This window comes from Hypanus sabinus, chromosome 13 (assembly GCF_030144855.1).
Source record: "Hypanus sabinus isolate sHypSab1 chromosome 13, sHypSab1.hap1, whole genome shotgun sequence".
Lineage (NCBI taxonomy): Eukaryota > Metazoa > Chordata > Chondrichthyes > Myliobatiformes > Dasyatidae > Hypanus > Hypanus sabinus.
Genome location: NC_082718.1, coordinates 101,849,341 through 101,873,523, shown reverse-complemented (window position 1 = coordinate 101,873,523; position 24,183 = coordinate 101,849,341). Strand labels below are relative to the sequence as shown.

General features: G+C 40.3%; 1 protein-coding gene across 1 annotated transcript in view; it reads right to left on the bottom strand.

The window, feature by feature from the left end:
• ksr2 (kinase suppressor of ras 2) overlaps window positions 1-24,183 on the bottom strand; it is a 365,555-nt gene that overhangs the window by 132,221 nt on the left and 209,151 nt on the right. Inside the window, exon 6 of the mRNA XM_059986939.1 lies at window positions 5,862-5,931. Within this exon, the coding sequence (XP_059842922.1) occupies window positions 5,862-5,931 (70 nt within the window). The remainder of the gene's footprint in view (window positions 1-5,861; window positions 5,932-24,183) is intronic.

Genomic DNA, 24,183 nt, shown 5'->3' with positions numbered 1-24,183 from the left:
AAATGACATTAAACAATCTCAAGCCTTGAATCTTGTGTTGTTGTAAGATAGGCTTGAGTGTGGGAGAGAGAGACTGTAATTTGCTGCTCAAGGCAGTACATTTCAATCGCATAGGTAAAGGCTAGATTGCTCCTCTTTTGAAGTATGAGACTGTAATACTTCTTCCAGCTTGCTCAGTGTTTCAGAGTGTGCCATTTCTGTTGGTCAGTTCAGATGTCCATCCACTGTTCTCGATGTCCTTCAGATTTCCTTGGCACCAAGGTCCCTCTCCTTGGGTACTTCTTCAAAAATATCTCTAGATCCCACTCAATGAAATGAAGGACTCTTTTTGATCTGTTACAGCATTTTTGGGGTTAGGACATATACCTAGTATTAAGTTCAGCAACCAACCATCAGATCTGAATATGCATTGAAGATTAAATTTAAAATGCTCTGTGTAACAGTAAAATGCAGACCAGATGGATCAGGAACCAAGCTCTTAACTGATTGTCTACATATGTATGAATCCAATCAATAATCCATTGCATGGATATGACAATAATTAACACTAATTAACACTTATTGGTGTGCTGGTGGGGAAGATCCAGGCATTTGAATTGTTACATGTAGCTCAAAGGAAGCATTGTAAATATGGATTTATTTGAATTGTCCTTTGATCTTTAGCACATTAAATGCTGTGTAGCGTTGGGTCTGACAGACCTTCTTCCACCGAAAGAGGTCTCAATATGATGCCTGTTGTATCTCATTATGTCAAATAAGCAAGCTGCTTCATACCTACCAGTACTTCTCTCCATTGACTTAGTTCACGCAACAACATGATCTTCGTTCACTGAGTTCTTCCAGTAGCTTATTTGTTACTTTCATTCCCCTTGCTGCACCATAGTATCTCAATTGCCTTAGAACTTGGTGGTGCATATGTACAGCTAATTGCCAACAGTTCACTTGTAAGTTTTGTTGCCAGTGTTTCATTGTCGAAAAGAGAAACACTTAAGAGAAAAGCAATCCTGTACTATTGTATTAGAATTACATCTGAAATTTGAGATCAATAGACACCACAGAAATGTGTAGCATTGTTTTAATAAACCTATTTGGAAGCATTGTTTCCATGGCAACTTTGGAAATCTGCTTTAATTCGTGAGTAGATGACTTACAATCATAGTATTACAAGTCATGGGAACAACTGAAGAATTTCCTTAATAATTCAAAGAAGCTGAAATTTAGAAGTACTGTAAATTCCTAAATCTTCATCAATGTGAACTGTGAATGAATACTCCTTGTTTAAATCAGACTGCTGCCTTACATTAAGTATGGTTGTCCAGTGTGTTAGAGCACTATTTCTAGAGAATAGCTGGTGCTATTTCAGATTCAAATTTATCATATGCACACTGAAACATAGTGAAATGTGTGGTTTATGTTAATGACTAACTCACCCAAGGATGTGCTGGCGGAAGTTGACCAGCACCAACGTGGGATGCCCAAAACATACAGACGAACAACACAAGCAACAGCAACAACAATAACAAAACCAGACAACAGCAGCAAAACTTTCCCACCCACTCACAGGCCTCCTACCTCAGAACAGGTTGCCACCAGGCATCTACTTGGCCTCAGACTCACAGACGTCGAGCCTCAAACCCCCAGTTCCTGACCCGGACTCACAATCATTGGGTCCCTGACCTCTGTACAAACTGACCCAGGGCTTTGACCTTCAGGGTTTACCTCTACTCTCACTGATTTTGATCCTTGACCTTCGGGCTTTTACCTCTGGTCCTGCTGAGTTCTGGATTTCAGCCTTCGATTTTGCCCACCAGACTTTTTCGACCTCTGAGTGTCAGCTGAAGATTTGTCAATCATCGTTTGATCTTCAGGCCTTGACCTTCAGGCAAACATGGACCTCCAACTAAGTGGGGGAGTGGGCAGTGACCAGCCCTTCTGTCTCCCTGCCATATGGAGCTCCAACCTATGAGTTTGAGGATTGTTGGTCTCCTCAGTACCTGCTGACCCAACCTCTGGGATCACTGACCTTCCATCGTGGAGCACTCCAATCTGAACTATGAACACCACCTCTTGCCCCTGACTCTTCATTTACTGTCCCTAGCCTCTAACTCTCTTTCATCCCTAACCTGACCCCTAACTCCTTGTACTATTCCCAAACCATCCCTACAAACCTAAAAGGCAAATAAGTCTCAGTCACAACATTGACGGATATCTCAGCTCAACGTCATCTTGACTCTATTTCAAGGCCATCGATGCTGCTGGCAGGAGGCGCAGACATGCCACAGTTATAAAGCAAGAGTTGCCGCCCTTAAAACATAAATAGGAGGACAGGGGGGTCAAGAAGCCTCTCAAGCCTGCACTATTATTCAATAGGTTTATGGCTTTCTGATCTTGGCCTCAGATCTCTTTTTCTCCCTGTTCCCCGTAATCCTTGATTCCTAGAAACCAAGCATGTGCTTCTCTCAACCTTGAATTTATTCAGTGATTTAGCCTCTACAGCTTTCTGGACAGAAAATATTAAACAGATATAGCTCTTTGAGGGTACAAGTTCCTTCTGATCTCTGTTTTAAATCAGTGAAGGTTAAAAACATTATTTCTAGATTCCACCATCATCCCTTCAGTATTCTCCCTGTTAAACAACTTCGGAATTTTTGTATTTCAATCACATCATATTTCATTCTTCTGAACTCCAGTGTGTACACATCTAGCTTGTCCCAACTTCTCTCTGAAGACACGTCTTCATCCTAACAATAACCTGGTGCACCTAATCTGAACTACCTCGAACTACTTCTCCTCATAACTGCACACAACATTCCAGATGTAGTCTCATTAACATTCCGTATAGCTGTAGTTGGACTTCCACAATTTTATACTCCTCTCCCCTCCCCCACAATAAAAGCCATTTTTGCATTTGCCTCCCTTTATTTGGCATACCTGTAAACTAACTTGGTATGCAAACTTTCAACCCAAAACGTTGACTTTCTTCCCACAGATGCTGCTTAACTCATTGTGGTCCTCCCTCGCTCGCTGCATGTTCCAGATTCCAGCATCTGCAATCTCTTATGCCTCCAACAATCACATTCCTCTGCTCTGCAGCACTTTGTAACTCCTTTTCAGTTAAGCAACATAATCTCACACCTTCCTACATGTTACTCCAACTGAAAAATTTCTTTGACTGCTCACTTAATCAAGCTGTGGAGAGTGTGTCGCTGAATAGATTGCAACCTGAGAGAGACTTTTTTTGTTGAGGGGGGTGTCCTGTAGCGGCATGCCTTATTCTGATTTTGGAAAGTTGCTTCTGTTGTGATTGGTTAGTTTAAAACTGCAGGGATTTTTCCCATTAGATAGCTGCCTGGTGTCCAGTTTCAAATATCCTGGATATGTAAAATAGCATGTGGAAATGGGTTGCTCTCTTCTTCCTTTGTTTAAGGCAAGACAATTGGGAAAGTATGCTCTGCATGCACTTCAACTAAGTATGTGGGTTGAATGTACATATGTTTGTTGAATATTTAGATTTATAGTTTCAATAGCTTAGGTAACACGAATGCTTGGTCGAATTTTTACTTTTTGTAAATAAATGATTAATATACTTATTCAAAGCCAGTGCATTCCCTGTTGCACTTGCCAGACCCGCAATCCTCATTCAGCATTACAGGAGGAGTGAAGAATAATGGGAAACTGGCTGCAAAATAGAAATGAGGGCAAGCACAGATCATCCATGGTCCTACTGAATAATGTAGCAACCCTGAAGGGCCATTGCAGATAACTTGTGCTCCTTACAATTTGCTTTCCCGACCTAGTTTAGTATCATCAGCAAAGTTGGCTTCAACACACCCTTAGTCATTAGTACAGATTTTAGATACAAGAGGCTACAGATACTGGAATATGCAACAAAAAACAAACTGTTGGAGGAAGTCAGCAGGTCAGGGAGCATCTGTAAAGAAAAACAAAGCACTGAAGTTTCAGGTCATGACCCTTCATCAGAAATGACAAAGTAGAGGGGAGGTGGCCAGTATAAAGAGGTGAAGGAAAAGGGTGGGACCTCTCAAGAGCTGTAAAGTGATAAGCGGAACCAGGTGAAGAGAGATGATTGGCATCTGAGGGAGGGAGGGCTGAAAATGGAGACAGATGCTGGGAGGTAATAGGTGGAAGCTGCAGATCGGATAGGAAGATGGAGCATGAGACCAAATAAGGGAAATGAGGGAAGGGAACAGTGGGGAAGGGGGTGTCTCAGTGGGAGTGTTTAATACAGTTTAATACAAACTGCAAATGGTTGGGAAACAGATTTTCATAAGACACCGTATTAGTTAACCCTAGACAACTCAAACTAACCATTTATTGCTGGTCTGTTTTTTTTGTTAGTTAGTCAATCCTCCACCCATGCCAACATCTTAATTCTAATTATCTAGTTGCTTAAGTTCCTACCTTATGCAGTAGTTAACTAATATATCATATGTCATTTTTAATGCCTTTGGAAATTTAAGTACTGTAAAATGTTCAATCCTCTTTGAGAACCTGTTTGTTAAATCCCTACGGAGCCCAATACAGATTGAGACAGAGGAGCAATTGAAGATGCTAGAAATCGGACCAATACACAAAAATGCTGGAGGAACAACGTTGAGGGAAATAACCAGTCAACACGTCAGGCCAAGACCCTTCATCAGGACTGAAAAGAAAGTCGTGGGAGCCAAAGAGCGGGAAGTGTGGAAAATTAAGAAAATTAAAGGTAAGCAAAAGGTGCAGGAAGCAGAAGAGGAGAAAAAAAGGGAAATGGTTCCAAGAAGTTACAGAAAACAATGATGATGGCATCACATTGGAGATTACGAACATGGGATATGAGGTGTTGCTCCTCTAATCTGCATCTAGCCACAACTTGGTAGTAGAGAAGGATGTTGACATGCCAGTATTGGGAATGGGAAGTTCTCCCTCTGGTTCTCCACTTCCTTCCATTTATTTCATGGTCCAATGTCCTCTCCTATCAGATTCAATCTTCTTCAGTCCTTTGCTTCTTCTACCCATCATCTGCCAGCTTTTCAGATCATTCTGACTTTCCTGTCTCCCTCACCTTGATACCTTCTCCTCCTCACCTGGGTCCAACTTATGCTTCACACCTCCTCCCACTCTACCCCGTTATACTGGCAGTAAGCCCTCTTTTTCTCCTGTCCTGTTGAAGAGATCAGCTCAAAACACCAATGCATCAACATCTCTGAAGCCAGCTCCCCTAATGCCCTTGTGTTGAGACCATCACATCCAAATGAATTGTCCGTATTAATCATGTTAATTTCGCTGGTATTTAATGTTAAGCTCCTCTCTTTTTCTTCCTCAGGATTTCCTCTTCCTGGAATGTATTACATTCATCCATCTATGATGACAGATACAAAATATTCACTTAAAGTCTTTTCCATTTTCTCATTTCTCATTAATTCCCCAAAGTCATCTTTTAAAGTAAATATTCACTGCCTTGTTATTCTCTTGTTATTTTACATGTAGAATTTCTTACTGTTTTTTTAAATATAGTTCCTGCTCATCTAATTATTTAATTTATTGGGCTGTAAGGTCCAGTAAAGAGAAAGAAGAGAATTTGCACCCTTTTCTGTTCTTAAATAAACCGTAATCTGGCGAAATCAGACTTCTCCTTTGATCACTTAAAGTTTCTTTGGTACTTAGTCAGGTTTCAGAATCAACCTATTTTATTCACTCATTTGAGAACCAGTGAGTTAGCATCGTCAGTGAGATTTGTCCAATATGCTGAGTTCCAGTCCCAATGAAAGATGCTTTGAATTGTGAGTCTGTGATTGTGACTTGCTGTAGTTACGCGATCTAAATGAAGAGACATTTTCAACTTAGCATTTGTTGTACCCTACCTGTGTTTTATTGAATTCCCAAGATCTCTGCGGGGAATCTGTGGGGACCATCGAGGCACTGACAATGTATCTAAACAAAACGAGAAGGATAAGGTAAAAGAGATTATCAACCTGTATCTAAACAAAACTCAATCAATCTTATACAGTCTTATTCCACAACTGTGAAATTATACATTTAATTAACAATCTTATTTCTATTAGAATTTGCATAGAAAGGGGTCACTTTGCTATGTTAAAATTACAATCTTAACAAACATTAGTACTACATTATTGTACCATTTATTTCTTGTGTACAACATCTGTTTTAAAAATGTTAAAGCAATCCTGAGAACAAGTACAGACATCCCACCCTGCAAAAACTCATTTCAGGGAGGTAGCACAATCACCCCCGGCCCCCGCTACCCCATATCCTTCCCAACCCCCCCCCACCCCCGGTCGATCTCCAAGGGTGTATGTATACAGGACTCTTGATTATGAAAGAACACAACTATTTATTTGATCATACATTGAAACTATTTACACACATATTATCTTATGCAGAAAATGTGACATTAAAATATCTACTTGTATTGTCATGGAGTTGTTTTTTTATTCTATTACAACTTTAAGCAAGTCTACAGGGAGTTTGGCCTCATCACGTAGGATGTCAATAGAGTAGCTCCTTCGCAGCCAGCCAGCTGGTTTAAATAACGTTAGCTATGCTAATGAACAAATGACAGCTGTTGAACTCACCTCAACATGTCTTTTACAGTCATTTAACCCACCATGGGCCATAGAAAAGTCACTGTTGCAAACAGTGCAGCGAGCAACACTGTCTTTATTTTTGACCCCTATTAGGCAGGGGTGAAGTATGTTTTATATTTTCTTTTTTTGGAACACTCTGCAGGACACTAAACTGAACTGATGGAGGGAGGGAGGGAGGGAGAGGGAGAGGGAGAGGGAGAGATCGACTGTAAGGCCCGCCCACAGAGAAAACTATGTGGGAGTCTCCCGGAACTTCTGGGAGAGGTGGGATGTCTGCAAGTATCATCTGAGATAGTTATCATGGTGAGTACCAGTTCAGCCATAACATACTCAGAAGTGAGTTGAAGGGGATTTATTAGATTTGCGATGAACTGAACATGATGATGGTTCGGTCTGTTTTATTAGAGGCAATTACAGTCCATAATTTGAGTTACTTCCTACAATGGGTTTTCTTCAAGTGTTCAAATATTACAAATATATGTAACTTATACAAAATATGAAGAGCACTAGGTCCACTGGGACATATCTGAACACTTTCAAGATAAATGTTTTGCTGTCTGCAACACATATACTTGGGTTTATTACACCTCCTTTATTATTCTTCCAACTGTAACATGCACTTCAGTTTTGTCTCCTACATAATTACAAAAATCCCACGGCACCAAATCTCAGGAGCTTTGGGTTCCATGGACCAATTTTGATGCTGGAGGAGGAAATAGCAAGAATGCTTACAGGCTAGAAGATAGTCACAAAAAAAATTATTCAGGTTTCAGCATAGTAAATATTGTCAAAAAGTTTGGAAATTATTTTTTTTCACCTTACCCTATTCTCAGCACCACAGTGCTTAATGAGTTCTTTCTTCTTGAAAAGCTGCACCTTTTCAAAGTCATTCCTTCAAACGGTGTCACAGAAATCATTAAAAATTCCTGCACACATTGAGACTTCTGTCACAAACAATCAGGCATGTTCGTAACATGTAGCACTGCAGACTCTGTGCAGCACAATCCCAGCGGGGCTGGGAGGATGAGGGGTATTGTCGAGGAAGGGGACTTGTAAGAACTTTGACATCTGGGGGAGATTGGATGGATAGGCATTGATATTTAGAGAGCAAACTTTAAAAAAAAATCAATTCCTGTGGTTCAGGTTAGGGGCTTGAACATTTAAGACGGGATGACTAGAAGATGTAAGGAAGTAGAACATGGGTGGCTTTGCAGGTTTGGGTTACAGCGTCCAAGGATTTATCTAGCCTCCCAACTCACAGGCCTCTGAGGTTAGAACACCAGGATTACCATTACATTCTTCTGGGTGTGGTGTGCAATTGGTATCTTCCAAGGACACTATAATCCAAATTACCTATAATGTACCAAAAGAAGAACTTCAAGATGTGTGACATCACCATGTGCTACCTTGATAATGATATCTCATGTGGTGTGCAAGGGTGACTCACAACAGGATGTGCCTGGTCCAATTTCGTGGTTGGAGTGATTTGATCTAGAAATGGAGTAAACAATATTTATTCTGGTTTCAATCAATTTTCATTTGCCTATCGCTGACAAAATCAGCAGCATGCAATCCAATTTCAAGGCATGTATATTCAAGATTCAGGATTGTTTATTGTCATTCTTTAGTACTCTGATGTAAAGGAGAACAAAATGATTGCTTCCCTGGATTTGATGCAACATAAAAACACAATTAATGTAAATATAAAACCAATCCTATAAAACAAGTAACTGTTGAGTGTGGCCATATATACAGAAGACTAGACTGATTGCATGTACTGTAAATTAGTGACACAAGATGCAGATTCTGAATATAAGGTGACTGACAGGAAATGATAAAGTGATTCTTGGCAACAGGAACTTTTCTAGGTAGCAGCAGGGCCTATGAAAACACAGTGGGACAGTGACTGTGTCAGTGTAGGTATGAGGTGTGGAATGTAAATGTAAAATGGCTGTGCATGGGGTGGGGGTGTAGGGTGCTGAGGGGATAAGGAGAGAAGTGGCTGATGTGGATGTAGTGGGTGACATTACATGGCATGACATCTAAAACTCTGACAAGCTTCTACAGGTGTGTAGTGGAGAGAATATTGACTGGTTGTATCATAGCCTGCTACGGAAACACCAATGCCATGGAAAGGAAGATCCTTCATAAAGTAGTGGATCTGGCCCTCCCCACCACTGAGCACATCCACGTGAAACACTGTTGCAGGAAAGTAGCACTCATCATCAGGGATACCCACCACCCAGAACGCGCACTCATCCCACTGCTGCTGTCATCAAGAGGAAGGTAGGAGGGCCTCAGGACTCACACCACCAGGCTCAGGAACAGTCACTAACTCTCAACCATCAGGCTTTTGAACCAAAGGGGATAACTTCACTCGCCCCCATCACTAAGCTGTTCCTACAATGGAACGACTTTCAAGGACTCTTCCTCTCATTATCGGTATTTATCGCTTATTTATTTATGATTATTATTTTGTTCTTTTTGTATTTGCACAGTTTGTTGTCTTTTGCAAACTAGTTGAATGCCCGTTGGTGTGATCGTTCATTGATTCAAAGTTCAAAGTACATTTATTATAGAAGTATGTATAGATTATACAACCTTGAGATCCATCCCCTTACAGACAGCCACAAAGTAAAGAAACTCCAAAAAGAACCTCTTTAAAAAAAGACCGTCAAACACGCAAAGCATTGAGAGAAAAAAAAACAAATCATGCAAACAATAAAAGTAAGCAAATACAGTAGCATCAGAAATGGAGTTTTACAAAAGACTCGAAGCTAAGCATCCCTGCAGCCAGAGCAGGCTACAGCCTCAGTTCATCACAGAGCTAAGTAAATGTCCCGAGGCCAGGCATCCCTGCAGCCGGAGCAGGCTACAGCCTCAGTTCATCACAGAGCTAAGTAAATATCCCGAGGCCCGGCATCCCTACAGCCAGAGCAAGTACAGTTTCGGTTCAGTGCAGAGCGGAGTAAACGCCGCAACAAGCAGAACTGAGCAGAACCGGACCTCACCTTGCCTCTAGTCCTGACACCCTGACATTTTCAATCTGGCCCAGTGCTTAAATCATCCAAACATCAGGTCATTCCTTGCACCGGAGCCCTCTGCCACAATTCAGCTCATACTCGACCTTTTCAATTCAGCCTGGCACTTAAATCAATCAGACATTGGGACTTTACATGGTCTCAGGAACCCTTCGACTCTGCTTCGACCCTACCACCCCATCCCTTTGCCTCGACCATGCCTCACCTCTGCTCACCTCTCCATCGTTCATAATAAAGTGCTAATAATAGCTTTCTTTGTTTTACTTTTTGCTGCTGATAAGTAGCAGCTGGGCATCTCCAGTGCCATCTTAAATAGTTTCTGTTATAGCTATTATTCTATTGATTTATTGACTATGCCTACGAGAAAAATGAATCTGTAAATGGTGACGTATATATACTTTGATAATAAATTTACATTGAACTTTTGAGGCATTGATCAGCCTGACGGGATGGGGAAGTAACTGTTTTTGAGTCTAGTGGTCTTGGTGTTGAAGCTACTGAGGAAGCAAGTAGCACTACATCAAGTCAGGTCTTTTCCTATCTTACTGATACCATCTAGATTCTGTATTAGAGATAGAAAACTTTCCCAAAGGAAAGCTAACAGCCCCTGATGCAGATGTGAGAATAACGATCAGCTTGGCATCCCTTCACTAATTGTTTTGTTTTAATTTCCTCTGGAAAACATTATAATGCTCATAACAATGTAAAATGGCATCAATTATTCAAAGTACGTTGGGATTTAGCAGTTGGGTGCAACTGCAATAACACTCAAGAAAATCAAATTATCTAGGACAACATTCTTCACTTAATTAACATCCTACTCTTCACTATGTATTCCTGTCACTTTCACTCAGCATGACTTTGCGTATGCGAATCGCAATCTGGAATGCGTGGTTAATCACACCGCCCCAAACTCATGGCATCTACTGCCTAGAAGAACAAGGGCAGCAGGTGCATGAGAAATCCACTTCCCCCAAGTCCTCCTTCATATCACAGACAATCCTGAACTGGATACTAATCCCCATTCTTTCAAGTCCTGCAGCAGCTTCTCCAGAAAGTGTCAATTTAAAAGAAAAGATTATATGAAGTAGGAGTAGAAGGAGGATACTCAGCCACTCAAGCCTGCTCCACCATTTAATAAAATTGCAGCTGATCTGACTGTAACCACATCTCCACTTCCCAGTATACCAATAGCAATCTTTCACCACCTTTCGTTCCTAAGCATCTATCTATCTCTGCTTTAAAAATATTCAAAAACATCAACACCCTTGGAATTAGAGCCCAAGAAGAACAAAAGAAATGGCTCATCACTAGGCTAAATGGCCTATCCCTTGCTTTTCAAGTTACTAGATTCGCCTCCAAGAGGAACCTTCCTATCAAGACTCTTCCGAATCTTATTTGTTTTAATCAAGTTACCCCCTCTTCATCTGCTAAACTCCAGTGGATACAAGTCTAGGCTGCTTATCCTTTGCTCATACAAAGATCTGTCCACTCCATGTATGAAACTAGAGCCTTCTCTGAATTACTTCCACTGCATTAAGATGCTTTCTTAAATAAGGAAACCAATAATATGCACAAAACCTCAGGTGTGGTCTCTTCAGTGCTCTCCATATGTGAAACATTAACCTTCCCATTTTTGTGTACAATTCCTCTAGTAATAACAACAGTTTTCCCAACTAGCTGTAGTGCCTGTACGTATGCACAAGGACACACAGACCCCTCTCAAAGCATGTTCTTCTGATAAGAATCATTGATAGATACTGCCTTTTAAGCTTTGCCAGTGATGCTGCACCCTGAATTTAAGAAAGCAGAAGAACAATCTGAAAATGGAGAAAGTATCTTAAGAGTGCTTAACAAGCTTTCTTAAATCTTCTCAAACAACGTCCATATGTTTACCATTTACCATATGCTGTGCGGTAAAAGATAAAACATGTGGATATTTAGTTGGAAATCTGCATGCAGAGATTGGTTTAATACTCAAACAGAGATCCCATCTGTTTCAGGCAGAGTCAGCTCTAATACTAGCTTTCCGTTTTCCACAAATATGGATGCAATGTAAAGTAGAATCAAAGATCACAGTACTTTCTTTTTCTGTTTTGTTCACTCACTTTACTTTGCCTTATTTATGTTCCCCTAGTCAAAACGTTTATTACAGCATCTTAATTTCTCATAAAATTACTATTAAGCATTTTTCAAACTTGAGTTCAATATTAAATCAATTTATCTAAACAAAGTACAAAGTATTTCATTTATAAAATTCATTTCTAAAATAATGCTCCAGAGACTACAAGAAAAATTACTATTTTAGTCAGGTACCAAGGAGAATAAGTCCTCATAAAGTTAATCTTGTAAATATTTGGTAGCTGATATTAACATTGTAACAACTAAATCAAACAGCACTCCACTGAAGTGCTTCCTCAGACCGTTAGTTTTAATAAAATCTTTAAAAATTGCCATATGGTGCTGTTTTGAATGCAAATAATTATAACTTGCAGTGCAATAACCTTACACAGAAAATTCTAGACAGCAACCCAGCCTGATTTTTGTGTCTGTGTGTTTGACTGTAGCGCCAATGTTTAACATATAAATTATTCAATAACAATTTACCAGGTGTTTGCAATAAAGCAAGACCTCAATCATAATATGATGAGGTTCAATTTGAACTAGTCCCATCTAGCCAAAGCACTTCAAATGAAACATTTCAAGAACTCACCGACTCCTTTTTTGTCTCAACCTAATCAGATTGATTATGATTTTGAGGCCAGAACTGTCCTTAAAAATGTGTCCTGCGCTTTGCTGTTCTACCCTGTTTACAGTTACTGTTCTATAGATTGGGTAAGTATGCCTGCAGGAAAAAGAATCTCAGGGTTGTACATGGTGACATGTATGTATTGGGATAATAAATTTTACTTTGAACTTTGAAGTCATAACAGAGTAACAATAGCTTCTTCCCTATCAGGAGAGAATGATCTCCCGAAAGCTAAGTTTGGTTCCTAATTTCTGTGAAGATAGGATTGCAATCCAGCTGTTCTTGCTTGTAAACTGCTGGGAAATGTGCTCTTCAGACTCCAGCAACGACCCCTCAATGGTCAGTTTTACTGTTAGACAACATGTGGTGTCTCGTCGATGCTTTTCATGGAAAGGTGGCAAGTAGCATGTTAAAGCTCCAGCTGTTACTAAAAGCCAACCCTGGCACTCCAAATACAGTACACAGGATGGTTTTATTGCATCCACTCTTGCTACAGAATTAAATGTTTCTGTGTAACAGTGGTATAATGGACATCACTATAATTACTAAGAATATTCATTTTGCCACCCGAGCCAAAGAAATGAAGAGTCAAGGAAATGTAAACAGGAGAAAAGGTGTAGATGCTGGAAATCCAAAGCAACACATACAAAAGGCTGGAGAACTCAGCAGGCCAGGCAGCTTCTATGGAAAAGAGGAAACAGTCTGACTGAGATCCTTCATCAGGACTGGAGAAAAAAGATGAGGTCCGAGAAAGAGGATGGGGTAATGAAATCCAAGGTAGTAGGTGATGGGGGAAACCGGGGGGGGGGGGGGGGAGCGTGTGAATAAAGAGCTCAGAAGTCAATTGGTGGAAGAGATAAAGGGCTGGAGAAGGGGTATCTGATAGGAAAGGACAAAAAGCCATGGAAGAAAGGGAAAGGGGGGGAGCACCAGAAGGAGGTGATGGTTAGGTAAGGAGATAAGGTGAGAGAGGGAAATGGGAATGCTGAAGGAAAGGGGGGTGGCATTACCAGAAGTTTGAGAAATTGATGGTCATGCCATCAGCTTGGAGGCTACCCAGACGGAATATAAGGTGTGCCCTTATCATGGCAGAAGAGGAGGCCACGGACAGACATGTTGGAACGGGAACAGGAAGTATAAATAAAATGGGTGGCCACTGGGAGACGGACAGAGCATAGGTGCTCAGCAAAGCAGTCTCCCAGTCTACGTTGAGTGTCATCAATATACAGGAGGCCACACTGATACAGTAGATAACCCTGAAAGACTCACATGTGAAGTGTTAACTCACCTGGAAGGACTGCTTGGGGCCCTGAATGGTAGCGAGAGAGGTGGTGTAAGGGCCTCTGTAGCACTTGTTCTGCTTGCAAGGATAAGTGCCAGGAACGAGATCAGTGGGGAGGGACAAGTAAACATGGGAATCGTGTGGGATCCCTGTGGAGAGCAGAAAGTGGGAGAGGGGAAAGATGTAGATGGTGGTTGGATCCCACTGGAGATGGTAAAGGAATGAAGGAAATGTTATAGTATTCAGTTGCCTACTGGAAATCCAGCTTGTGTAGTCTATATCTAGATATTGCAGTGCAAACCACCAACAAGAAGCTCCAAAATAAAGGAGAGTTGTGGTGGTGTGAATTTGCCTTTCAGCAACTATTGAAGTAATTGCTTAACTTTCACTGGGTGCAGGGCTACAATTAACAAACAGAATAAGTGAGTTGAGAAAGCCATTGGCCTGATCAAAGAGCCAAGCATTATCAATTATCAACCCAGAATACATTCACTGCTGCTGTGAAATCTTCCATTTCTTGCATGCATCTATTTTTACAAAACCTGTACTTTTTTTTCCATTTTTTTCCAACCTTCTGAAAAATTTTCAACCTGAAATGTAAGAATAGTTCCTTTTCCACAATTGCTGCCTGGCCCTAAAATGTATTCCAAACACTTTTTATATTTTATTACTAAAAGTTAAGATCACCCGATGAAAGCTTACTCCACTGACAAGAGCATCACTTTCAACATTCTGCTTGCTTCCAACATATAAAATTTAAAAAAGTCTTTCTCTCCTGACTTATAAAAGTTTAATCTGAAGAAATTCAAATTTCACTATGAAATTTCTTTTACTGACAGGAGACGTTGACTGAATCACTAATTATCTGTCAGTTCTGCTTTCTTGTTGCAATCTGAACACTAAACACTGTTTTGGTAAAACCAAGCTGCTTCTGAGCAATAAAAGGAACAATGTGTGCAAAGAATTAACATGTTAAGATGCCATTCAAACTCATGTGATGGACACCATCACTGACAATTTTGAGAAAACTTAACCTTGCCTCTATTTAATAGCAACAATTTGTGCATTGTTTTACTTGGAGATACAGCCAGTTCTTGCTAAAGATAACAAAAATGAAGGAAATATGACTGCCTCTTGAACGTAGATTGAATGTGAATGTTTTCCATTGTTATAGTTCTTAAAACCACAAAAAAAAATGTACATTATTTGGTTAAGTCCTGATGAAGGGGCTCAGCCTGAAATGTCAACTGTTTACTCTTTTCCATAGATGCTGCCTGACCTGATGAGATCCTCCAGTATTTTGTGTGCATTGCTTTGGATTTCCACCATCTGTGCAGATTTTCTTATGCTTGTGATAATTTGGATAACAAGCACATTCCACAAAACAAATTAGCATCTCCAGTAAAATCGTTCTGAACTCGTGACAATGAGAACATATTAGCCTAGAAATTGGAGCACAAAGAAGGGTCTCAGCTTGAAACGTTGATTGTTTATTCACGTCCATAGATGCTGCCTGACCTGCTGAGTTCTTCCAGCATTTTGTGCATGGTGCATGAAACACTGTTTAGTTTTGAAGCGCAGGAATCTTGTTTTATGAAGGTTTAACACAAAATCAATCACTTTCAGTAGAGTTCTATCTATTGCAAAATTGGACCAGTTTCTTTCGGCTTAACACTACTGACATTTACCCTCTATCTGCCCTGTACGTGCTACTACCAACCTGTAGAGTGATCACTGCATTTTACTGACAGGGTTGCAGCAACAGTGTGCAACCTATGATCCATTTTAACTTCCATTAAAACAGGAAAGCAAATCCCAAAGCCAATTACCAAAGAGAAATGAGTTAGAGGGTCTCCACTATAAAATCAAAGTAATGATGCATACTTTGACAATGACAGCAGGATTTTAGTGCTCTGTGTATTTCACACATCACTGCTGAGCATCAGAATGCTTATTCAGCTGTGTACAGCAGAGACAGATGTTTTAATGTCTGTAATCTGGTGATTCCATGCCTTGAAGTCACTTTGGCCATTTGAAACATGTGACACAATCTGTGTTGTCCTTTGGGGGACTAAGAGTGTTGGTGGTGTGGTCAGACGTAACTAAGACTAGTATCCCATTTCCCCTTGACTTTCCTCCTCTCAAAGGTAGATCTTTATGGTGTTCTACTATATCTACCATCCGTGCAGGTTTGAGTGTCAGGCTAGCAACTTGGCCTCGTAAAACGCAGACAATAAAATGCTAAAGAAACAGCAAGGTGGCTGCCCAATGCGCGACACGGTGTGGAAAGGAATATTATATGTCTAACTATTTGAACAAATGTCTCATTGTTAGCAAGGACCAGTAAACAAGCTGCTTAAAAGAACATATGGATTACCTGCTTTTTTCAATAGATTTCAATAGGTACATTTAATGTCAGAGAAATGTATACAATATCTATCCTGAAATTCTTTTTTTTTTACTGTAGCCAAGACGAGGTCACCTAGAATTATATAAAACATTAATTAGGGCACAGGAAAAATGTAGTGCTAAAGAGGGTGTAGATTCATTTTACAAGGAAGTTGCTGGCTCTGGAAGTAATTAGTTATGACGCAAGATTGTCTAGTCTTGGGTGTTTCCTTTGGGAAAATGGAGGCTCAAAGGTGATGTAACTTAAGTGTATAAAATTACAAGAACCCTATCCTTTAAGGGACTTAGACTTAAGTTAATTTGTAGAAGGGCTTATTTGAGGAAATGTCTCAAAAACATATATATAAAACATTATTTTAACTTATAGTTTTATATAAATAAATAGTGTAAATAAAATCAGTCCAAAAATACAATGTCCTTGAAATTATCCAACAGAAGTACAATAATCTCGATGTTGTTCTGCTCTCCATCATGCTGAGTCATACTGGCCCTGTAAGGATTGCTAGTAGGAGGGACCGTGTGCTGTTGCAAAGTCGGGAGATCCCACTGACACATTGAGCTCCACAGGTGAATTGGATGATCCATTCAATACAGGGATATAAGTGATGATTTTAAATAAATATTTTGTACCTGAAACACAATAAACACCCAAGAAATATTGGGGCAACCGAGATCTAATAAAAGGGGATAAATTAAAATTACTAGTATAAGTCATGCAGAAATGATGGCCTAATTCCTGGGGTTTTACAGAAAGCAGCCACACAGATGCAGCATATATTACTAATATCCTTGCAAAGTCCTCCAAATTCCAGTAGGACCTTCATGGATTGAAAAGTGGCAAATGCAACATCATTATTCCTGACAAGAGTGAAATAAGATATTGGGGCATGTTAACTCACTAGTCTGCCATCAGTTGTTGAGAAAACACTGGAACCTATTATCAAAGAAGTTTAAGCACAGCAGCATGCTTTTATGAGGGAGAGAAGCTGAAAAATAATTTCTTAAGAATGCAAATAGCTGCTAGAATGGATGAAGTCTCCTTTTTTAAGGAAGCAACAGGCATGGTAGACAATGGGAGAGCCAATGGATGTATAATATTGATTTTTTAAAAGCACTTGATAAGATGAAACATGAAAGGTTACAGAAAATAATTGCTCACTAGGTTGAGTGAAATTATTTGCAAGGATAAAAAACTGATTTATAACTGTAAACTGAGAAATGGGCCACTTTCCAATTAGAAGGATGTTATTAGAGAGAGGTTCATAATGATCAGTACTGATGCATCAAAAACTTATAATCTATGTTAATGACTCAGATGAAATGGTTGAGTGCAATGCATCCAATTGCTAACAACATAAAGCTAAATAGGGAAGTGTGCAATAAAGTTCTGCAAGGTGAAAGTCTCTAGTTAATTGAGCAACAAGAAGGAAACAAAACGGAGCATGATGGAAGGGAAATGAGGGTATTAATTTTAGTTGGAGGAATAGAAAAATAAAATCTTTTTTAGATGATGAACAATGTGCTCAGAGGGACCAGGTGACCAGATGTATGAACTACTGAAAGCTAATATGTTGGGCAAAAGAAATAATTAGATTTTAGTAGTGCCTCTTACAATCTCAAGGCACTTTACAACCAATATAGCTCATTTTGGATTTAATGCAGCCATTGCTGCGATGTAGGACATTTCCTAGACTGAGCCGATGCTTCCACAGACTTGTAATTCCCTATCTTTATAATCCCTTGTACTACCTCAATGCACATTTGTAATGATATGATCTGCAAGGATGGCATGCAAAACAAAGTTTTTCACTGGTAAACATTACAATAATAACCAATTTTGTTATCATAGTGATTTGTCTAGGCTAATCTAGCAGCACCTTCCTAACCTGAACCTCTAATTAGACAAGAGTAATAGCTGTAATGAGAAGCTGCAGTTCTCCTGAAAGTCAGCCCCATCCTCACTTGCAAATTTATTGATATCCCTTCATTCTCATTGTACATAAATCCTGGAACTCCACACTCAATAGAATTGTGAGGGTACCTTCATTAGAAGGACTGTGGCAGCTCAAGAAAATGGCTCACCATCACTTTGGCATGGGCAATTTAATGTGTCAATAAATGTTGCTTGCAATGCCCGTAACCCAAAATACGAATCAAAAGAATTCTCTCTTGCCATTGTGAGAAGTAGCCAATACCACAGCACAAAAACGAGGGAAAGATTCAGCTGGTCTAACAATTTACATCTGAGGCCATCCTCAGGGTGGTGGAGCAACACCAGGTATTCTGTCTGGGTAGATCCAATCTGATGGCATGAAAATCGATTTCTCCTTCCCTAAACAAATTCACCCACTCTGACCTTTCACTTCTTCTCACCTGCCTATTGCTTCTCCCTGGGTCCCCGCCTCCTCCCTGTCTCTTATGGTCCACTCTGCTCTCCTATCAGATTCCTTCCTCTCCAGCCCTTGACCTTTCCTACTACCTGGCTTTACCCATCACCTTCCAGCCAGCCTCCTTCTCCTCCCCCCCCCCCACCATCTTTTCTGGCATCTTCCCCATTCCTTCTCAGTCCTGAAGAATGGTCGCAGTCCAAAGCATCAGCTGTTTATTCATTTCTATAGATGCTGCCTGGCCTGCTGAGTTCCTCCAGCATTTTGTGTGTGTTGCTTTGGATTTCTAGCATCTTCAGAATCTCTTATGTTTGTAACTTACATCTGCAGTTTTTTTGTATTTTCAAGACTAATTCTGCTCATTTGTGCATTCACACACTTTGATGCTACTCAAATTGAGTGCTGAATATGAGTGCTGACAACAATTTGAATCAAGAGATGGGACAATTGAGCTATACATGACTTATCTTGGGTTTAATGAGACAACTCGAATCACATAGCACAAGACACCTTTCAGAGCATAAAACAACTCATCAGGTTATGGCTAATATGCAATTGTACAGACTTCAGTATCATAGCAAGTGGGTGGGTCTGGAAATAAAATCACAACCTATATAAACTTCCTGGACACAGACATGCAGAACAAACTCTCATTGGGGATGAATATGAATGAGTGAGGTTTATGCTATATTTCTTATACTCCTGTAATTTTCTTGAGAAATTATATCTATTAAGCTTGCCGTCTTTTAGTTTAAAATTACCATTAAAAAACAAAATGTTTTTCATCCATGCATTCAATTCATTATGACAGCTCATTTGAAAACATTACAGGACCCCTACTAGTTACCTGGGGCCCCAGGACCCCTTGCTTAATGGTATTGGTCCATGGCATGAACAAGATTGGGAACTAGGATTACAAGGTGAGCAATAAAATTCAATAGTTTAGCCTTTTACATATTTTATTGTTGAACAGTACTTATATCTTCCCAAGCATTTTGCACTCTACTATTTTAATGTTATTCTTAGGTTCTTTTCAAACACTTGTTGAATTTTTGTAATTATTGTCAAGGTACAATGGGCAAGCAATTTCAATTAACTTCTATAGTTTCCACAGAACATCATATTTTCAGTGGTAGTAACACCAAGAAAGCAATGTTGAATGACAAACTACGTATGCAAAGAATAGGCTAGTTCTAATGGCAAGAGCATACATTTGATATTTGAATATAAAATGATTATAAAAATTTGTAAAAATCATCAAGATAAATATGGCAAAAGCCTATCTCTGATTGTGCAGAGACTACTCATAAAGCATAAAATTAATTTAGATTAATTTTGCCTCCTGTAGCTAATAAAGTGGCAACTGAGTGTACGTTCATGGTCTTCAGCTGCTGCAGCCCATCCACTTCAACGTTTGACCGAAGCGTCTTGGTCCGAAACGTCGACTGTACTTTACTCCATAGGCGCTGCCTGGGCTGCTGAGTTCCTCCAGCATTTTGTGTGTGTTGCTTGGATTTCCAGCAAATTCAGGTTTTCTCTTCCTTGTCAATGTTTGACATGTTGTTATTCTGCTGTTGTAATGTGTGGTTATTTAAGTTACTGCCATCTTCCTATCAGTTTGAATTAGTTCTTCTTTGACCTCTCTCATTAACGAGTGTTTTCATCCACAAGACTGCCATTAACTGGATGCTATTTTGGTTTTTGCACTATCATCTGTAAGCTCTAGAGACAGTTATGCGTATATATTCCAGGAGATCAGCAGCTTGAGATACTCAAACCCACAATCATTCCACGGTCAAAGTCACTTAGATCACATTTCTTCCCCAGTAGGATGTTTAATCTGAAAAACAACTGAACCTCTTGACCATGTTTGCATGCTTTTATGCAATGAGTTCTTGCCACATGATTGGCTGATTAAATATTCACATTAACGGTGTGGTTGCAGGTGCACTCAGTAAAGTGGCCACTGCGTGGACATGGAAACAGAAGAAATACAGTTTGTCATATCAGAGCAACACACACAAAATGTTGTTGGAACTCAGCAGGCCAGGAAGCATCTATGGAAAAGAGTACAGTCAATGTTTCGAGCCGAGACCCTTCATCAGGACCCCTCATGCATCATGATGAAGGGTCTTGGTCCAAAGCATCGACTGTTCTCTTTTCCGTAGATGCTGCCTGGCCTGCTGAGTTCCTCCAGCATTTTGTGTGTGTTGCTCAGATTTCCAGCATTGGCAGATTTTCTCTTGTTTGTGCTATCAGAATTGGCCAAGGATAGAAAAACAAAATCCTGCAGATGCTCAAAATCAAAAGCAAAAGTGGAAATGGTGGCTAAACCAGACAAAAGCTGCAGAGAAAAACAATTAACATCAGAGTGCAGCTGTCTTGGTAATGATGGCTATGACATGGTTGAACTTTGTAAAAACCCCCTTTGAGGGAAAATGTGCAACCATTATAACTGGTCTGGCCTATGTGTGCCCAGGCCCATGACAGCATGAAGATTCTTAAATGACTTAATACGTCATTCGGTTCTGGGGCAATTGGGAATGGGCAATGAATTCTGATGTAGCCAACGAAGTAACATCCAACAAATGAAGAATCAAAGAAGTAATGACATTCTGCAAATACTCACAGTTAGAGACATTCACATGTTAAAATTAACTGGAAATGGGCATGGTCAGGTGGGAAACAAACTAGTGTAAAAGCACAGGAGACCTGCTTAAGAAGTCGTAGGGAAATAAATGGAGATAAACTGCTAGAAGAAAAGGATATGGCTTTTTAGAATAAATGCGTAAGTAGCAGTCAAATTGAAGATAATGGAGGCAGTCGATGATGCTTAACCCTTTCATCTTAATGATGACTACAATTGGTTAGATTTATCCACCTAGTACTTAGCTGGTAATTTGATATCCATGTAGTCTATTCAGTAAATGAATTAAAATAAATGTGCACTAAACACTAGGCAAATGTTTATTTAATTTTTATTTTATTGACACATTTAATAAATGATGCTCAGAGGCAGTAGAAAGAGATCAATTGATTTAATTCAAACTGAAATCAAATGCAGAAATGGTGGCTCAGTGTTTAAGTAATAGATATTCCCATCTAATATATATACATGCTTTGTGTAAACTTGCTGCTAACTTCAGGTGAACCCTAACTTCTGATTCTGTCTCTACACTCTACATCAGTTAGTGCTTAAAAAATCTATCCTCAGGAATGGGGGCACTAACAAAACTTGAGGTGCAGAAGCTGCCTAAGAGGACTCGTGTCGGGCAGTTTAGCTACTCAGCATTGAGATATGGCTTAATATCCCTGTTATTTACCTGTGCCCTGATATTAAGTCTAACAGCTCCGTGTGTGTATGTATACAGATACTTAAAGCACAAAGCAAACTGAGTACAGGTTAGTGTTCGGGCAGCACCTGATTGGTGTATTGATGGACTTCTTGGTTCCTATAGCGACATTTGTTATCTTTTGCTGAAGATGATCGTAGTTGCTATCTCCATCCCCACCCCACCCCACCTTTATCTCTGCGATCACCACTGAGTTTGTCACTGGAGAGAAATCGCTGGTTTGTAGAAAGCCATGCAGATAGATAGAGAGAGCTTCCATCATATTGAACAGATGATGATGACAGAGACTATACATGGGGCAGGTGCTGGCAATTCCTGCTGAAGCTTTCATTTGCCATGCCAGCCAGTGTGGAATCCTGATGTCACATAACAGTGTTCAGTAGTGCACAGCCCATTCCAGCTCACCACACAGCAGCCCTCTTCTGCACGTGCACAAACTTTCTGCACATGCATCTCCACTGGGGTCTTTTCATCAAGAAGTCCAAGGTCCAGTTACAGAGAGGAGTGTTGAGTCCTAACAAGGATAATTTACCCACCAGCCTCTGACAGATGATCATGTTAAAACGCTGAGCTGAATTCAATAAGCAACATCCTGGCGCATGAGGCATTGTTCTCTAGGGACAGGACGTAGTGGAGGACTGAGGCTATGGCATCATCAGTTTGGACCAGTTTGAACAGTAGGTGAACTGGAAAGGGTGCAATGTAGCTGGAAGGTGGGATTTTATATGACCCATTACCAGCAGCTCAAAGCTCTTCAAGGTTATTAAAGTCAGCACAACTGGGTGGAAATTGTTTAGGTAGGTTATCATTGCTCCCTTGGGCACCAGAATGATGGTGGCTGCCTTGAAGCCTGCAGGGACCGAAGACGGTTTCAAAGAGATATTAAAGATGTGTGTTAGCTGGGTTGCACAGTGCCTCAGCACCTGACCAGGTATGTTATCTGGCCCCACAGCTTTGTATGGATTTACCTTAGCTAGGCTCCACCTCACCTCACTGGAAGCTTTGATAGCCTGCCTTGCTATCAATTATAACCCCAATCTTGGTGTCATCTGCAAATCTGCTGATCTAGTTTACCACATTATCATCCAGATCACTGATATAGACGAAAATCAACAACAAACCCAGCACAGATCCTTGTAGGCACATCACTAGTCACAGGCCTCCAGTTAGAGAGGCAAACACCCACAATTAGTTTTTGGCTTCTTCCTCAAAGCCAATGTCTAATCCAATTTACTATCTCATCTTGAATACACAGCAACTGAACATTCTTGATTAACCTTCCACATGGTACCTTGTCAAAGGCTTTGCTGAAGTCCATGTGGACAACATCCACAGTCTTGCCTTCATCAACTTACCCAGTAACTTCCTCAAAAAACTCTTAAGGTTGGTTAAACACGACTTACAATGCACAAAGCCACATTAACTACCCCTAATAAGTCCCTGCCTATTCAAATACTTAAATATCTGGTGCCTTAGAATACCTTCCAAAACTTCCCCACTACTGATGTCAGGCTCAGCAGCCTATAATTTCCTGGCTTATTCTTACAGCCCTTCTTAAACAACAGAACAACATTTGCTATCCTCCGATCCTTCAGCACTTCACCAGGGGCTAAGGATATGTTAAACACCTCTGCGAGGGCCCCTACAATTCCTGCACTAGCTTCCCATAGGGTCAGAGGGAACACATTGTAAGGTCCTGGAGATTTATCCATTCTAATTTGCCTCATGTCAGAAAACACCTCCTCCTCTGTAATCCGTGACCTCGCTGCTGCATTGCTTCACATCTGCAGACTCTGCATCCTCCCATGTAAATATAAGTGCAAAAAACCCATTTAAGATCTCCTCACATCTCTTTCGGCTCCAAGCATAGATTACCACTCAGATCTTCCATAGAATCAATTTTGTCCCTTACTACCTTTTTGCTCTTAATATATCTGTAGAAGACCTTACAATTTTCCTTCACCCCTTCTGCTAGAGCAACCTCATATTTTCTTTTAGCCCTCTTGATTTCCTTCTTAAGTATTCCCTTGCATTTCTTATGCTCCCCCTGACAGCTTCCTTCTGGATAAAGCACACATTGCTTCCATTTACATTCACCCGATCATCCACGAAGACACGTCTCTTTTTATGCTTTGCTTCATGAGCGTCATGGAATCCCGATATTCAGCAGAACTAGGAGCATATTGATAGGGGAAAGTACTCAGAACGTTTCCAGGGTGAGACAATTAAGATACCCATTGAGCACTGCAGCTCTTAGCCACTGTTTAACAGGTATGGAAGAGAAGCACCTGGTGCAATGTGTGTGTCCCCCACATCTGTGATCATCCTATTCGTAGTGGTAACTATTCTTATTGGTA